Consider the following 18,123-nt stretch of genomic DNA (forward strand, 5'->3'; position numbering starts at 1 on the left):
AAGTAATAGTAGGGAACCTCCACTGTGGCTCAGCAGAAACGAACCTGAATAATCCATGAGGATGCAGGTTCGATCCATGGCCCCTCTCAGTGGGTTAAGGATCCCATGTTGCAGTGAGCAGTGGTGTAGGTTACAGACACCGCTAGGATACCAAGTTGCTGTGGCTATGGTGTAGGCCAGCAGCTGTAGCTCTGCTTCAACCCCTAGCCTGGGAACGTCCGTATTCTGCCAGTGTGGCCCTAAAAAACAAAAAAGGAAGAAGTAATAGTAGCTTTTCATGAGCACTTGGTACCCATTGTATCTAACAATGGTTTCTTAATTACTATCAGAAACAAAAGAATGATTTAGAATTTTTTATTATTGAGCTATATTGGTCCTACAACAACATGTATTTTTTAATTTTGTCTTAGGAAGGAGAAAATATTTTCTATTTGGCAGTTGAAGATATAGAAACAGATACAGAGCTTCTGATTGGCTACCTGGACAGTGACATGGAGGCCGATGAGGAGGAACAAGAGATTATGACAATGATCAAAGAAGGGGAAGGTAAAAATTCTAAAGGACAATCAACAGCTGGTAGAAAAGGTATTATCTCTAATTGATGGTCTGAAAGAATGAAAATTGTAGGACAAAGAAAGATTGAACTGTGCTTGATTATAGTAGGGTATTCTCAAAATAAAGTTCATTTTTGTCAGAACTGCTCTCACACAGTATCCAATTGTGTACCTGTCTTTCAGCAGGAAGAGAGGGTGGGGTGGTGGTGACAGATGTGCCCTGTAGGACTGCCAAGGTCAATGACAGCTCCCAGCTCTCCCTCTTCTCACAGGTGGTAATGAGGATTTTTGTCCTCTAGCCCTGAATCTGCCATTAAATAGTTTCGTAACTGGGCAGGGTCACTAACTCTGAGACTTTGCTGCACTTGGGGAAGGATAAATGCAGAGGTGTTGCAGAGGTCCTGCTGGGCTCCTTGTTTGAGATCCTTTGGGAATCTGGAGCTTCTGGAAATCCTCCTCCGTTCTGATCATAGAGGCCTACAGCATTGTTAGGTTTTTCTAGTGGGATAACCAAAAATGTGTGATGACCGTAACTTGGACCTGCTGAATTCAGCCCTGAAGTCTAAGAGATAGAGGTCACTTGTTTGTCATCTACCTGGGAATAATCAGTTGTCATTAAGGCTTGTTTCTATTATGTAGTGTTTTACTTCTGATGGAGTTTGAGGGGAATATGCACGGTGTTTTAGGTGTTTATATTTTATAATAGGCTGATATTTTCTATAGAGTATTTTTCTGTTTTTTTCTTTTTGTCTCTTTAGGGTCGCACTGGAGACATATGGAAGTTCCCAGGCTAGGGGTTAAATCAGAGCTGTAGCCACTGGCCTACACCACAGCCACAGCCACTCCAGATCTGAGCTGTGTCTGTGACCTACACCACAGTTCACGGCAATGCCGGATCCTTAACCCACTGAGTGAGGCCAGGGATCAAACCTGCGTCCTCATGGATTCGTTTCCTCCAAGCCACGATGGGAGCTCCTAGGATATTTTTCTATACTCTAGAGGATATACTGTAGACTTATAGTACTGTAGAACATTTTTCACTTTGCTGAGCAAAGCCCCTTCAGAAGTAACGACAGTTTCCTTAGTCACTGTGATAGTCTTGTCTTTTATATGAATTGTCTATCCTAACTGTATGTCATTGGTTGAGAAAGTATGAGTATTCCCAGTATTGCCAGCTTATGCTCCTGTTTCTATATTTTAGATGAATTATTTAAAGGGACAGGCTGTTTGCTCTGTCTTTCAAATATGCATTATGCTGTTGGGAATGTCAGATTTGGGGTGATGGGAATTACTTCTGTATGCTGTATTTTCTCTATTTTTGTATTTATTTTCAGTGTCGCCCCCAGAGGATAGTAATACTTTGTCCAGTATTTTACTTTAAAAATAAGTCTCCTACTTGTCTATTACTATCCCAATTTTCTTTAGTTATTAGCAAAATATCAATTTCTATTACTTTTGTAAAAAGAATCAACAGAAACTTAAAAGGTTTTTAGAACGTATGAATCGTATATTGTTGGTATTTTTATTTTAGAATTCAATTTTGTTTATAAAAGCAAAATATAAAACCCCCAAACCAAAAAAAAAAAAAAAAACCCTCAAAACAAAAGCGAAACAACCAGACAACCAGCTAAAGAAACAATCCACTGGAATGTCAAACAGTGGAGAATTTGGTTGAATAGGTAAGCTATGGTACCTCAAGTTTAAGAAAAATTTTTACTTGAGAAATGTTAAATGGAAAAAATAAAGTACTAGATTTCATAAAACGTGTGATCGTAAAGACAGTTCTTAAAATCCGAACGCACAAAAGACCAGTCAAGAATGGAAATCAATTATAACAGTTGTCTCTTGGTTATGAGATTATTGGTGATTTTTTTCTTTATATTTTCTGCATTTTTTCTAAATTTCACTTTATTTGATAATCAGAAAAAATATGTAATTTAAATAGCATATTTGAAAAATTTGGGTAGAGCCCTAACAGTCCACAAGGGACCAGCAGCCAGAGAGACAGTGGAGCCTCGCTGCACCCGATGTAATGAGTGCTGTTTTTATGACCTTGGTCTTTTTTCACATTTATGTGAGATTCCCCTTGGTAATTCAACATAGTTCGCCTTGGTTGGATTTTTCTTTTCTTGCAGCTAAAAGTGAACTCACAATGACCCGTTTCAGGGAAAATTTTGGCTTTTCAATTTAACATTTGTAATAACTCTTTGATGTGAAAAGTTAATGTTACAGGGTAGATTAAAAATTTATTTTAATTTGGTGCAACACAACAAGATAAATGATTTTAAAAATGTAATGCCCTCTAGTAACATTTCCTATTATTTTTCATGGACAACCTATTTGCGCTTAGAGAGATAATAAGAATTACCTGATCTGGTACCATTAAACACAATTAATTTTGATTTTAAAATGAGTGCAAAACTCGGCACTTTATGGCTCTTCAATTTTGTCTTATAAATCTGCTTGTGAATATTCAGATCGCTTTGGCTGTAAAAAGGACTATGCCTGTCCCCAGTGTGAATCAAGTTTTACCAGTGAGGAAATTCTTGCTGAGCATCTTCAGACATTGCACCAGAAACCCACAGAGGAGAAAGAATTTAAGTGCAAGAGCTGTGGAAAGAAATTCCCAGTTAAGCAGGCTTTGCAAAGACAGTGAGTACTTTTAAAATTATAAGCTAACACTTTGTTTAACTGCTCCATTTGGTTTGTTCTTATAGTTTCTAACCTGCGTGCATGTGTGATGATATGTGTATAGAAATTAAGCATTCTCTATTGTCATTGTCATTAACTTATCTTTTCTTAGTGTAGTATGTTGATTTTTGAAACATTCTTTCTATGAAATTTAACAGGTAAACTTTGTTTATGCTAATCATTCTTTGTCCGTTTAATAACTTGCTGTTAAATACGAAGCTCATTGGTTTACTAATTTGAAATCCAGTATGCATAATTTAGCTAGTGCTTTGAGGTGGCAGATCAAGTTTCAGTGGTCTGCATTTGATATTCCCTCTGAAATCAGTATAAAAAAAAAAGTTTAAGAAATGGAGAGAGTTTAGAGTATAAAGAATACAGGAACATTTTGGGAAGCACTGTTTATTTCTTTGCCACGTTGGAAAAATAATTTAAAGATGAGTAGATATAGGATATGATGATGAAATGAATGAAAGGATCCCACCCATTGCTCTGTATCCTTTATTATTTTATCTGTTTTGTATTAGCAGCATGTAAAGTTACTCTTTTATTGGACTTCTCTTGTGGTGCAGCAGGTTAAGGATCCAGCACTGTCACTGCAGAGGCTTGGTTCTGATCCCTGGTCCAGGAACTTACATATACCACAAGCACTGCCAAAAAAAAAAAAAATAATAATAATAATAATGTTACTCTTTTGCTTAAATATTTTACAGTGTCATGAATTACTAAAAGTGAGCAGTAGATACATTTATAAACTTTTATTTTTAACAGAATGTTACCTTGCATATGAGCAAGAAATCTCTAACATAGACGTACTGTTTCAACTTTTATTCATTAAAATAAAATTCTGAAACATGCTTTATTTCATATTAAGACATTTTTCATATGTGCATCTACTTTTGGTGATGAAATTTGAGGTGAAAATTTTCTGCTCAAAACTTAAAAATTCTTAAGTTTTATAGTAGTAAGAGGTTATACATTTTGCAGTTCTATTGAACACTAAAAACATAAGAGCTATATTGTTTTTAATGACTAGATTTAAAAACTCCATTCTAGTCAGCTTTTACTGAATTTAGTATTATATATTCTACATCAAAGATACTTTTGCTGAGCTGAGTCTTAGGGCTAAGCTAGTTGCTACTAAAAATTTTCACGGGCAAAGACAGAATGAAAAGAGAGATGATGAACGTGACCTTATACAAAGTAGAGGTATTTTCCTAAGTTTCTATCTTAGACTTCGAGTTTTTGTTTCTTTTTTCCTTTTTCTTTTCTTTTTTTCTATTTCCCCTCAGTGCTCTTCAGTGCTCAGCGAAAAGCAGTCTGAAGGATTCTTCACGAAGTTTTCAGTGCTCTGTTTGCAATTCTTCCTTCAGTTCAGCATCGAGGTTTTGTGTCTGAGTTATCAGATGGCTGTTGCATAGCTGTGGGTCATTTTTGGCATGCATGCTTTCATGCTTCTTAGTGATTTAGTATCATATGGCTACAGAATTTCAGGGCTTTCCTTCTTAACCTGCCCAGGTACTGCTTGTCATGACCCTGCAAGTCTTCTGGGGAGCATGCATTACAAAAGCCAGCCACAATGCTGGAAGTTTGGAGGTGTCTTCACCATTTCTTCTCCATGTTCCCCTTTCTTGGTTGTTTTGTAGTTTTGAGCAGCACCGGGAGACTTGCCGGGGAGATGCCAGGTTCGTGTGCAAGGCTGACAGCTGTGGGAAGAGGCTGAAGAGCAAGGATGCCCTGAGAAGACACCAGGAAAATGTCCACGCCGGTGAGAAGTCATCGGAGAGTTGTTTTTCAAGGGCTTCCTCTCTCTAGGCTGCAGCGATCTGTTTTTAATTCTCACTCTCAGGAAGAGGGCTTGCTTTTCCATTGTATTTCACACAGATGTAGAACTCTTGCCGCAGGATTTTTTTTTCTTCCACTGAACATTATTTCTTTTTAAGTTGATTTTAGTGATATTTGTCATTTTTCCCATCTCGGAATTAATTATAACTGGAAACCTAAGTTAGAACCTAGTTGTGCTTGGTAGCCAGGAGCATTAATATTTTAAATAATAAATTTAATGTTTTAGCATGTGAAATTTCTCTTTTAGTAGATATATTTTAAAACACTTCAGTAATGCCCTTCTGCCTTAATATTTCTACAGTAATATCTGTAAAGATCCTTATGTTTCTCCTGTACTGGAGAAAATTACTGGCTACATTTTGATGTGGGAATTGAATATATTGGATTTATAAAGCAGACACTATTTGAATTCCTTCTAATGGCTAGCTGAACAGTAAGACAAATAGAAAATTTGTCAGTTAGATTTCATCTGCTTAGCACATGGTAAATGTATTTCGGTTTAGGGATTGAATCTGTTGCACTAAGTTGAACAGATGACTATTGTCAGAATTGACTTTTACTTCCTCCTTAGAGGAGGCTGAGGTTCTTGGCATTTCTCATATCCCTCTGTACCTGTATTTTTCTCATGTGTTTACTATGCCCTTGACTTCTGGGTGGAAATGTCTTTCTGGAGGTAAAGAAAGTGTATTACTTTTCTCCTATGTTGTTTATTCTCACATTTGGGAGAAAAGGATAATCTGTGCTCAGCTTGTTTCCTATATTTGTTCATTGTCAAATGCTAGTTAAATAAGCTAGTATGAGCGTGACTACTAGGTCCAACTTCACACCACTAGTTTGAGCTGCACACTCAGTGCAAGCTAGATAGAAAGCTCAGGGTAGTAGATGGTGTGGCCTTGTGAAATACTCCTTCAGAATGGTGCCTGTCACTCAGATTTTACAGTGTTCTGATTTCTTCCTTTCCTTTTGAAGAATATGGTTGATTTATAGAAGATGGCATTTTTCTGAATTCTTTATACTTGGGCCTCTCCTATACTTGCAAAAGGCAGGCGTAACTTTTTAATAGACCTGTCTCTTCATAGTTTTTGTTTTTTTTTTAAAGCTGTTATGTTTAAAATGCTGTTATTAATTTTCTCCACTTTTGTCTGCAATGTATTATAACAGATCTTTCATGTCATTTTTAAAGTTAACTTTGCTGAAGTAAGTAAAAAACCAGATGCATGTTGAAACTCTGGAAACTTGCATTTTTGTTACTGGACATGTGGACTTCAGACTGTGCCATAAGCATAATTTCTTTGAGGCTTCTTGTAATTGGTCTTGGATATTAAAATATTACTGGTTCTGAAAACTCATGGTGATTTTGTAGGAAATAATTTATAAAAGGAAATTTTTTTTTATTTTTCTATGTTGTGGATCATATAAAATGTGAAACGTACTATTTTTCAACCAAAGGCCACTGTGCATACTTTTTGCTAGAATTGGTACACAATCTGTCTCTCATTCATAGCCTCTTGTTTGGTTCTTTCCTTTCCTCTCTCAGCTGCATAGATGTTTGGGAAAAGAATTTTCATATTCAGAATAATGGGAAAAAAGTGTTTCACACATATGGTTGTGGAACCCTCTAGTATAGAAAGACAAAGATACTTAAGAAAAGAGATCTTGCAGCTTTTACCACTGACGATGACAAATGTTCCTTGTTAGGTGATATGAATTGAAGATGCTAAGAAGAGAGAAACTGAAATTTTAAATAAGGGTCATATTTTTCCATAGAAACTGTACCATCTAGTGGGTGGGTCCTCAGACCAGCTCCTAGAAACACACTTAATCCACATTGTGCTGAAACTTGGCAGTACTTAAGTGGCTCCATATCAGTATGGTTGTATTAATTTTGCATACATCTCCTGCCTTTGTAAGTAATGTGTTTCTGATTATTTTTTAAATTTCGACATTTTTCTTTTTATTGTAAAATATGTACAACCAAATTTACCATTTAAACTGTTTTTGAAAGCTGAATCTGAAAATCAAATATCAGACTTAGCTGAAAAGAGTAAAACTAAAATGGTATAAAGTCTGTTTGTGGCCTTGTTGGTGCTATTGTCCTTGAACCTGGGGATGCTTGTAGGGTAGTGCTCTTCCCAGTTACTCAAGAGGAAACGGTGAAGTGGCTGACTTTCCTAACCACTCTAACCATCTTTCTCTTTCAATTAGATTCTGTGGATGCTGACCAAGAGATTTTGTATATGCAGGCGATAACATTTATCTACATTCTCAGGCAATTAGTCATATACTTTCCCCGTACTTCTTCTCAGAGGAGCTGAGATTCCAGTTGTATGATGAAGAATAAAAGCTGTTAGGAGGAGAGAAAAGGTTGAAGAGTAGGGATGGGGTTTGATGTCCTGCCTCTGATTCTAGCTGGAGGAGCCGTGGCAGGAGTACTGAGATAAACTGAAACGGGTGGTTGTGGAAATCTCACTTCTTTTTCTCTTTTCTCCCTCAAATTCTAACTTATCTGGTAGAAAGTAATAGGTATCCTCTCAAAGAGCAGCTGATATGAAGGATCAGCTAGAGCAATAAAGGATTATAGAGTGAAGGAGGGAAGTCCCAGCCTGATGCAAGCTGGAAGAGAGGGAATAGTCTTTCTCATATATATTAAGTATATAGAGATGATCACGTGTGCTTTTAGGTATTCATTTCTCTTGGGAGAATTTCCTCCTTTAATAGCCATATTGCTTGTCTGTTGACAAAATTTTTCATGGATATAATTTAGCATGCTAAAAATAGTGCATTATATGAAATAAGTATCTTGAAAAATAAAACAAAGTTTAATACTTTCTTTTTCTAAAAGCATTTCTCTCTCAAACAGTCTTTTAATAAAATAAAACCATTTTGTAATACTTTTTTTTTTTTTTTTTACCAATTTTGAATTTTTTTCAAGATAATAGAGAAGTAGGGGAGTGGGTGGGGTTGAGGTTGTGGCAGGAATAGCCATGGATTAGTCATTTTGGGAGCCAGGTGATGGATCATGGTGGTTCATTTTATTACTTATTTTTTTGAATATTTAAAATCAATCAGAAGTTGAAAAACTATTTTGTGGTTATGGTAGTACAGATACTGTTATTATATCACATTTGAAATTTTTGTTTTATTGAGTCTTCTGTAACTACTGTCAAATTTGAAATGTGAAATGAGCTATTATGTATAGTCATTATATGAAGACAAAATGCAATTTTATTTTGATTTGTATAATAATATGAATGCTAATATATATATTTTATTGTTCTTGATTTTTACTTTATTCTGGTTTAATATTAAGATGATAAATCATACACTCATAGATTCTAGTGCTGAAGAGAATAACCTCTGAATTCCATTCCAGCTGATTAAATCAGATATTCTGGTAAAATTTAAAGAAACTAGGAAAATAAACTTAGGAATTGATAAATCCATTTTTTTTTCTTTTATAAACACATTTGATTAATTTTATTATTTATTTATTCATTTTTTTATTTTCCCATTGTACAGCAAGGGGATCAAGTTATCCTTACATGTATACATTACAATTAAATTTTTTTCCCCACCCTTTGTTCTGTTGCAACATGAGTATCTAGACATAGTTCTCACATTTGATTAATTTTAATTTTTCATGGAAGTATGCTTTTCTCTTTAATACTAAATTAATACATGGGAAGATGAAATAACTATTTTATATGTGTAGAAAGTGGTATATCAAGCTGAGTTTTTCTCAAATTTTATTTTTTTAACAATTTTTTTTTTCCATTATAGCTGGTTTACAGTGTTCTGTCAATTTTGTACTGTACAGCAAGGTGACCCAGTGAGTTTTTCTCAAATTTTAAAAGGCAGGGTTTAAAATGTAACCTCTTCTTTTTATCTAAGTTCAATGGATACATCTACAACACTGAAATTTGGAGTTGTATGTTCAGAAGATGAAATACTGTTTAGAAGTTATATATCACCTAGAAACATTGTATCTGACACTACTCTTAATAGTGTCATATAAATCATAATAGCATTTTGTTTGTTGTTTTTGTTTAGGGGATCCTAAGAAAAAGCTCATATGTTCTGTGTGCAATAAAAAGTGTTCTTCAGCATCAAGCCTACAGGAGCATAGGAAGGTAAGATAAAGATTAACGCTCATCAGCATATAAGCTCCTTTAGTCATTTATGGTATCTGCCATGAAAAATTCTAGTTGCTTTTAATACTATAAAGACAGTGCTTTGTCATTAATTTAACTACTAACATTCCAAAGTGCAAGGCTGACATGCAGAAAAGTAAACTTTCCCAAAAGAATATTTTGAGTTGATTTTTGTTCTTCGGAATTAGTAGAACTATTTCTCCAATGCAATGTCATGTCTAGCTAAGTCCTTCATTGCACCACCTCATACTGGTTTACTGTTTGCTCAGTAAACATCTGAGCAAACAGTAAACCACTTGCTCTTTGCTCAGGGAATACTATATATTTGAGGAAACCATCGATTTTGTGTATTTGTGTATATATAACACACTCTGGAATGACATTTAGCTATCGAAGTGGATAAATATTATAGTTAAGTCTGGCAAAACAGAAGAGTTAAAAAAAATGTGCAAGTATGTCAAAGTGTTGTTAGCAGAAACTAATGATTATACAGTCTACTCTTGAACAACACAGGTTTGTACCATGCAGGTCCACTTGCAGCAGATTTTTTCCAGGAAATGCATGCTACAGTGCTGCTCTCAGGGGTTGGTTGAATGCACAGATGTGGAAGGCCTACTGTGAAGTTACACAGTTTCTTGAATGTAGGGGGAGATGGCTTGGCAGTGAGGGTAAGCGTAAGCCTAACCTCCAGGCCATGGTTTTGTTCTGGGGTCAACTATATTGAGAGGAAATAAATTTAATACATTTTGTAGTAATTATAAAACTTACCAAGTTACGATTTTAATGTGAAAGTTAACCTGCAAAATAAATGGCAGTTATTAACCCTAACAACATTAGCATTAGTTAATGCAATTTGCAATAGAATAGAATTAAAATAGAACTTTGGGAGTTCCCGTCGTGGCGCAGTGGTTGACGAATCCGACTAGGAACCATGGGGTTGCGGGTTCGATCCCTGCCCTTGCTCAGTGGATTGATGATCTGGCGTTGCCGTGAGCTGTGGTGTAGGTCGCAGATGTGGCTTGGATCCCGCGTTGCTGTGGCTCTGGTGTAAGCTGGCAGCTGCAGCTCTGATTTGACTCCTAGCCTGGGAACCTCCATATGCTGCAGGAGCAGCCCAAGAAATGGCAAAAAGACTAAATAAATAAATAAATTAAATAAAGTAAAATAGAACTTTGATTTTTGTTCGGATCATGACAGAGTCCAAACAAGTTGTATCATATTGTCATAACAAAGATAGAAATGGTTATTTCCTAATTTTGCGTATTGTTTTCTCAGAATGTCTAGAAGCATATAATATTTTCTTTTAGTCACTTAATACCAAAGGAGAGAGGAAATGGTACTAGTGAAAGTAAAATTACTTTCATCATGCTTTGTAAATTGAATTTTGTCTCTTTATTTGTGTGTAAATATATTCCAAGATAACTTTGCAGAGTTTAAAATTCACATGGTATTCAGTACAGTAGCTCCAGCCATATGCTGTGGATTTGACCTGTAAGATAGTTGAATTGTTAAGATGTCTGAGGTTATATCCCACATGTCCAGTTATTTTGATCCTTAGGGAAAGGTAATGGAATAGGCACTGAACTGGGAGTGAGGACAGTGGGTGTCACTAAGCTTCCATGTAACATTGGGACTGTGGTCTCTCATTTATTAAATGTGACTTTGAACTGATCAGTGGTTTTTTGTTTTTTTTTTTTAATCTCTAAATTCCATGAAACTTTTTTTTCAGCTTCCAAATGGTAATTTTATCAGATTGTTTAAAAATATGGAACACTTCAAAAATTTGCAAATAATTCTTGTTTAAGGGCCATGCTAATCTTCCCTGTATTATTTCAAATGTAGTATATGTGCTGCTGAAGCAAGCACTGAAACTACTTTTAAAAAATAAGTTTTGCATAGAACTCCAATCCAGAAGCTGCTTCTTTTACTTCTCTCTTAAGGCTTCTGAAGCAGAACCTAGGCTGAGACAGAATGATTAAATCTGGTTGAACAGACATTTTCTAAATATCTTCATCCTTTTTAAATTCTCTGATTTCTTTCCCTGATCTTAAGAAGCAGAAATTTAAGTTATTTTACCAAATTTAAGATTTTACCAAATAGAATATTTCAGCAAAGTTGGTTGTGGGGTATATTTCTGAAAAATGCCCTCTTTTTCATTTATTTTCTTCATCATATAAGAACTTTTTCCCCAGGGAATATTTTGATGGTGGAGACGAGTTGTCTCTGCACAAATTTTTTTTTTGTCTTTTTGCCTTTTCTAGGGCCACCCCTGCAGTATATGGAGGTTCCCAGGCTAGGGGTCTGATCGGAGCTATAGCTGCCGGCCTACGCCAGAGCCACAGCAACACGGAATCTGAGCCACGTCTGTGACCTACACCACAGCTCACAGCAATGCCGGATCCTTAACCTACTGAGCAAGGCCAGGGATCTAACCTGCAACCTCATGGTTCCTAGTCAGATTCGTAAACCACTGAGCCGCTATGGGAACTCCCAGAATGTTGTTAATACCTTATTAGCTCAGGGCAGTACTTCCTCCATTATAGCACAGCTTCTCTGATGTAGCCTTTCTGAATGCACAGGCAGCTTTAATACTTTAATATTATTATTATCATTATTTTATTTTTTAGGCTGCACCTGTGGTATGTGGAAGTTCCTGGGCCAAGGATAGAATCTGAGCTGCAGTGTTGGTTCCTTTAACTCATTGCAACAGGCTGGGAATTGAACCTGTGTCTCCACAGTCACCTGAGCTGTTGCAGTTGGATTCTTAACCCACTGCACCACAGCAAGAACTCCTAGGAAGCTTTTATTGACTCAGTTTTTTGACTCTTTTCTTGTAGTTGGATATGTCTAATGTCTAATAGAGTTTGGTTGTAGTATTTCATCTTACCAGTAGATGGTGCTTCATGAATATGCTGAATTTACCTTGTAGTTTAGAATAGTATCTTACATTACTGTGTACTATTCTATATTACATATGATATATTATAATCCTTGAAAGTTATTTAATTTGGGACTTCAAATTGTAAGTTATTATCCTTCATATCAATTTAGTAAATAAGCTAGATATTTTACAAAATGTGCTTTACTTAGCATTAGGTATCATTGTCATTTTTACTTTAAATCTGATTTTTTCATTGAACTTTTTTAGGAGTTTAGAAAATAGCTTTGACTTGAATTTTCCACTATAAATATATTGCAAAATTCCTTTTATGTATGATAAATATTCTGTTTTATAATTTTGGGAATATCAGTTCAATACCTCCTTTAAAAATGTTTCATGTTTCAGTAGATGTGAGATTTAAGTGAACAAATATGAGTACTACTTTGCAGTATTTTATTTATCAGCTGCCATTTTTATATGGATAAATAATTTAAAATTTTTTACATACTAATATAAACTTAACATTAAAATAAAAACTAAGTATGTTTTCATTTATGTATATCTCAAAAAGCATATCATCTTTTTTAGGTATCTTATTATAAAAGATATATATATTACAGAAAAAGTTAAAGAATGTAAATCTGTTGTCTTTAAACATTACATCTCATATCATTGCTGTGTGAGTCTTCGATGATTGAAGATGTTGCTTTTAAAATTTCTTAGTCTCGAAGTCCTCCTCTACTATGTGGTACCTGCCCTCTGAAAACTTACTTGTGTAGATCTTAGACTGTTTTCTGAGGGACAGTAGAACTCTCTGGACCCCAGATGTCCCCTGATTAAGATTAGATGCCACTGCATGTAAGCAAGGGTATAAGTCAGATTCTAGTGGAGTGGCATTTTTCAACTCTCTCTTGTTTCTCTACTTTTCTGTGCTTTTACTGACTCACCAAGATCAGACTTGACAGAAGCCGAAGGTGGCATGGCAGCCTCGGACCTGCCTGCCATGTGGTTGGGTATAGAATTAAGGCACAGACTGCAGACCATGAATCTGCCAGCCTTGCCCCATCTTTCGCTTTCCTGCTTGGTGCCCTCTTTTCACCCTCCATGCCTTCAGTTCTTCTATGGTCACCTACATCAGGGGAGCCAACTACCAGTCCCCCCACTCTTTATTTGTTGCTTTACCAGTTCCTGGTCTTCTGCCTTGACTTTCACTCTATAATGGCCCTGGTTCTGCTGTCATAACCACAGTATCTTGGCTTTCTGCAAAAGGGCCTTTGCTTATTTGAGGTTTAGTTTTGTGAGCTCAAATTTTAGTGAGATTGAAACAAAAACATGACTTTGCCAAAACCATTTTCGAATCTTCAGCGAAACAGTGTGATTCTCTTATTCATTGGGCTGATCACCATCTCTAATATAAGGCTTCTTGCAATACATTCTTTTTAGAACTTTGTTTCTGATAATACACTGAGCTTTTACTTTTCATACCACCTATCCACTTTGGTCTGGGGTGGGGGGAAGAATTAAACTTAATATTCATTTATTATGTTTATTTAGCCAATTGTCTGCTAAAGTTACCCTCTTCTCTCTTATTTTTTAGTAAAACTTTTAAAACTAATAAAACTTGTAGTTGTTTTTTTATTGTGATCCTCCTCTGGTGTGAGAGTTTTGCTGTGAGCTAAATGTTTTGCAGAATCATTTGTCTTCTCTTCTTTCATGGTAATTGATGTTTTGTACTTTACTATATATATTTAAGTTTAAAGTAGGCTGACTACTATAAAGGATCATTTTCACCGGCAACTTACATATTCCCAAGTCTAAATTTCTGCATAACAGAGACTTAATATATACTAGGTTTAATTTTTTTACGGAGAGTATAAATTTATTATGTACTTATAGGTAGGCTCTATTACATCGTTAGATAGTGTGCAACCTTAAATATTTTATTTTTTTATTTTTTAATTTTTCTTTGTCTTTTTGCCTTTTTTAGGGCTGCTCTCTCGGCATATGGAGGTTCCCAGGCTAGGGGTCTAATTGGAGCTGTAGCCAGTGGCCTACACCAGAGCCACAGCAATGCGGGAGCCAAGCCGCGTCTGCAACCTACACCACAGCTCACGGCAACGCCGGATCCTTAACCCACTGAGCAAGGGCAGGGATCGAACCCGCAACCTCATGGTTCCTAGTCGGATTCGTTAACCACTGCGCCACGATGGGAACTCCAAATATTTTTTAATGATATGTTTCTACTAGGTAACTTATGTTCATTGCATTTTCAATTTATGTAGGATAGTATGGACATGTTAGGGCTGAATTGTAATATATAGTTCAAAATTATAATATATATTTTGGTTATTGAACTAGCAACTATCCACACATATATACCTTTACTAGAGCTCTGTACAGTTTTTTTGTTTTGACAATTGACTTAACTGTCAATTTAACCTCTTACAGATTCATGAGATATTTGATTGTCAAGAATGTATGAAGAAATTCATTTCAGCTAATCAGCTAAAACGTCATATGATCACCCATTCAGGTAAAATACATATTTTTTTCATTTTTATTGAAATTACTTCAAAAGATTCACTTCGTCATTTTTAGGAGCACCGAGAGTAGTAATCAGGAGACCTGGTTATTAGTTCTAGCTTGGCCATTGACTGGCCAAGTTACTTCTCCAAAGTTCAGTTTATTTCTAAAGCAAAGGTGATTAGACTAAATGAAATCAGAGATCTTCAAACTCACCATTTAGTATGTTACCTACTCCCCCTTGAGCCTCAGTTTCTGTATTTTTCTTCTGTGAAAAGATAGCCTACCTTGGATTGCTGTGAAGATTAAATGAGGTCATTTATGTACTGTGCTAGCAGAGTGTCTGACATTTAGGAAAGATTCAATAATTATAGCTTCAGCATTGCTAAATACTTTCACACTCTCACTAAGGTACTAATAAATCTTAGAAATTTATAAATACATTTTGAAAATAAAAACTTTAAAGCCATTGTTTTATTTGAGCAAGTTTGAGTAATATGTTTGTTATACAGACTTAAAATACAGCTCTGAAAATAACTTGTGCTCTAGGAAGTCTCCATCTAGAGTTTAGAATGTCTATAATTAGAGGCCATTGATGTCAGAATGTTTTTGAATAGCCATTTTGGAGACAGATATTGATATTTTGGCCAATGAAAATACAAGAGCAAAAACTGGAGGCCTTCACATATGCCCAGTTTGAATAATCTAGTTGTCAACATTACATGAATATTGTATAAATGTGGATTTTACACAACAATCCAATAATGTAGTTTCTTCTGAGAATCGGAAGCTCAGCGTATGTGGAGCCCGTTCCCCAGGCAGGAGGCAGGTCTGCCCTTTACCTCCACTCCCCCTTGGCATTCAGTGTGTGACCTTGACACACCAATCAGCAGAATCTTCATCTAGATGTAGGATTTCTTTCCTGAATTTAAACTTTATATCTAAACTACTTTGTTTAGTTGGCAAAATAGGTCAATAAAAGAACAAGCCCATGTTTCTTTTTGTGAGTAGACTCACAGATGTAACAGATGGATTGGGTAGTAGATTTTTTTCAATTGTTTGGATCATGTTTTAGTTGGCTTACCCATAAGAAGAAATACAAGGTAAGGATGTTTCTCTTTTTATCCTTTACCTTTATATAGATTTGAGATTGTCTCCACTCATTTTTCACAGAAAAACGACCCTATAATTGTGAGATTTGTAATAAATCTTTCAAGAGGCTTGATCAAGTGGGTGCCCACAAAGTAATACACAGTGAAGATAAACCTTACAAATGCAAGCTTTGTGGAAAGGGATTTGCCCACAGAAATGTTTACAAGAATCACAAGAAGGTAAAAACTTACTTATATTGTTATATATACATATATATTTTTTGCTGAATTATATATACACACACACACACATATATATAATTACCAATTGTTTATCTCTGAAGAGGTTTTTGTATATCTAGGGCATGGTGTATGTATGAAATAATTAGAGAAGATCTTGCTTCTGCTTTCCAACCACTCACTTTGGCCATAACCCCTCTACTAAAGCTCTTCTCCTCACAAGTACAATGTTACCCAGTGTTAGAATAATTGCAGAGACTTCTCCTACTTCTTTCCATAAAGTTTGACACTCTTTCTGGAAATTCTTTTAATATCTGGTGCATTTTAGTGACTCTGCTGGGTCTTCTGCCAGTTTCTCTGAACACTTTGTTGGTCTTCCCTCCCCCAGGGGGTATCCCGGATGCTTTGACTGTAAGGCCTCTGCTGTGTGCTGTATGTGGACTGCATTCGTGACTTCAGCTGCAAACTCTGTATTGATGAATTCCAAATGATTTATTTTGTTAATCCCAAGCTTCTGTCCCACATTTGTTACTGCTTACTTGATCCATAACTTCACTTTAGGAAGTTTCTGTTAATTTCTGTTAATTAGACAAACACATCTAATTATCCCTGTCTCTATCTTTAATCTTAGTCTCCTTTTATAATCAGAAGGTTGTTCCTAAAGATTCTACCCTTTACATTGTCTCATCACCTTCATAGTCATCCATTACTTTACCATTCCAACATCCTGATCACGGCTCATCTTTATCACTTTAAGACCCATCTCATTCAGCTTCTTGTTACTTATCATTTCCCACTTATCCAGCTGACTAGCTGAATCATCCCAAAGCACAACTCTGTCACTCTTGTACTCTATTTTTTACTTTGTACTTTCACTTTGTACCCTAATACTTTAAGTAGATTTCCAGTGCCTATGTAAGTTACAGCGTTTGCAATTTCCCCTGCTACTCAGAGTTCTCTACACTGAGACCTCAGTTTCCTTTCCAGCTTTTTATCTTTTTCTATAAGAGCCATGTTGAAAACAACGTAGCCAGACCTCTCTAACTTACTTCTCCCACGTTTCTAATAGGATTCTCTTTAATTTGTAATCTCTTTGTTTCCTCTATTGATTTTTGTTTGATTTGCTACACTTAAGTTCTTGTTTCAGAATGTGTTAGTTTTATCTTATCTGCTTTGTATAGATAATAAGTAATATTTGAATTGAATTCAGAAAACTTGTGTAAATATATTCATCATCCTACAAATATATGTTTAAGTGTGTGATGTGATAAATATTTGCTTATTGATTTTGGTTGATGTATTTTAGGATGCTGTTCAGTAACATATATACAATGTCTTTCCAAGTAACTTGTTACTTTTTTATTGCAGTATTCCATTGGATTTATAGCTCTTTCTGTATTTATTGGGACTTTTCAAACACATCATTTTATTTCTTTTGAAATCACTTAAGTTATGATATCAATTTCAGCTTCAGTCTAAAGAGAAAAAAAAAAAGGCAGATTTATGAAAGTATAAACAGGGTTGATTGATAGTGTACCAAACCATCTCTGTCTAATTTCCTGCTGACCGCCCCTGTATTTAACTCAAGCATTATATGTTCAGAGGCAGGACCACATTCATTACTGCTGCTTTGGAATTAGATGCCTATAAAAAATTATCTGGCTAGTTTCCTGCTCAGTCTCTGGAACCCCTTTCTTTGATGAAACTGATCTACCCACATTTACGAGTTTTTCACAGTTTGGCTTATGTTTATATGCCATCTGGGAATTTGGCATAGGATCTTTGCAACATCTCTCATGCTTTTAGCCGTAAATCATATGTAAGTAATAATGATGTCTTAGGAAGGATAGAAAGAATGATGCTTGTAATTTCCAAAGTGGAAAGCACATTCAGTCCTTCTGCTGGAGACAGTTGTACTTCTCACTGTGTTATGATCCTAGTGTGTATTTGGTATGGTTACATGAAAATGTCTAAAATACTCTCTTAAGAGTTATGGTGAAAAAACACATCAACTTTTTCTACTGGCATCATGTGTTAATGGCCAGTTATAAAATGAAAAAGTAGGATATGCAAGGAAAGCAGGAAAAAAATAAGAGTCACACTAATCTTCATCACTTAGCATGACCAGAGGCTGTTATTTTCAACCAGTT

The 18,123-nt window shown here is 35.6% G+C and overlaps 1 protein-coding gene and 1 non-coding gene across 5 annotated transcripts in view; one reads left to right on the top strand and one right to left on the bottom strand.

Moving 5' to 3' along the window:
- Nucleotides 1-18,123, top strand: part of PRDM5 (PR/SET domain 5) — a 190,754-nt gene that overhangs the window by 94,671 nt on the left and 77,960 nt on the right. For 2 of the 4 annotated variants that reach the window (XM_047799170.1, XM_047799169.1), the window contains exons 4-9: nucleotides 411-585; nucleotides 3,032-3,206; nucleotides 4,889-5,010; nucleotides 9,138-9,217; nucleotides 14,568-14,652; nucleotides 15,816-15,973. In XM_047799170.1, the coding sequence (XP_047655126.1) occupies nucleotides 411-585; nucleotides 3,032-3,206; nucleotides 4,889-5,010; nucleotides 9,138-9,217; nucleotides 14,568-14,652; nucleotides 15,816-15,973 (795 nt within the window). Of the gene's footprint in view, nucleotides 1-410; nucleotides 586-3,031; nucleotides 3,207-4,534; nucleotides 4,628-4,888; nucleotides 5,011-9,137; nucleotides 9,218-14,567; nucleotides 14,653-15,815; nucleotides 15,974-18,123 lie in introns of all 4 variants that reach the window. The other 2 variants (XM_047799168.1, XM_047799167.1) reach the window with 2 other exon arrangements.
- On the bottom strand, nucleotides 10,998-11,104 carry LOC125110470 (U6 spliceosomal RNA). Its single transcript, XR_007130643.1, has one exon. It is a non-coding gene; the product is annotated as a U6 spliceosomal RNA (small nuclear RNA).

Source organism: Phacochoerus africanus, chromosome 10 (genome assembly GCF_016906955.1).
Source record: "Phacochoerus africanus isolate WHEZ1 chromosome 10, ROS_Pafr_v1, whole genome shotgun sequence".
Classification (NCBI taxonomy): Eukaryota; Metazoa; Chordata; class Mammalia; order Artiodactyla; family Suidae; genus Phacochoerus; species Phacochoerus africanus.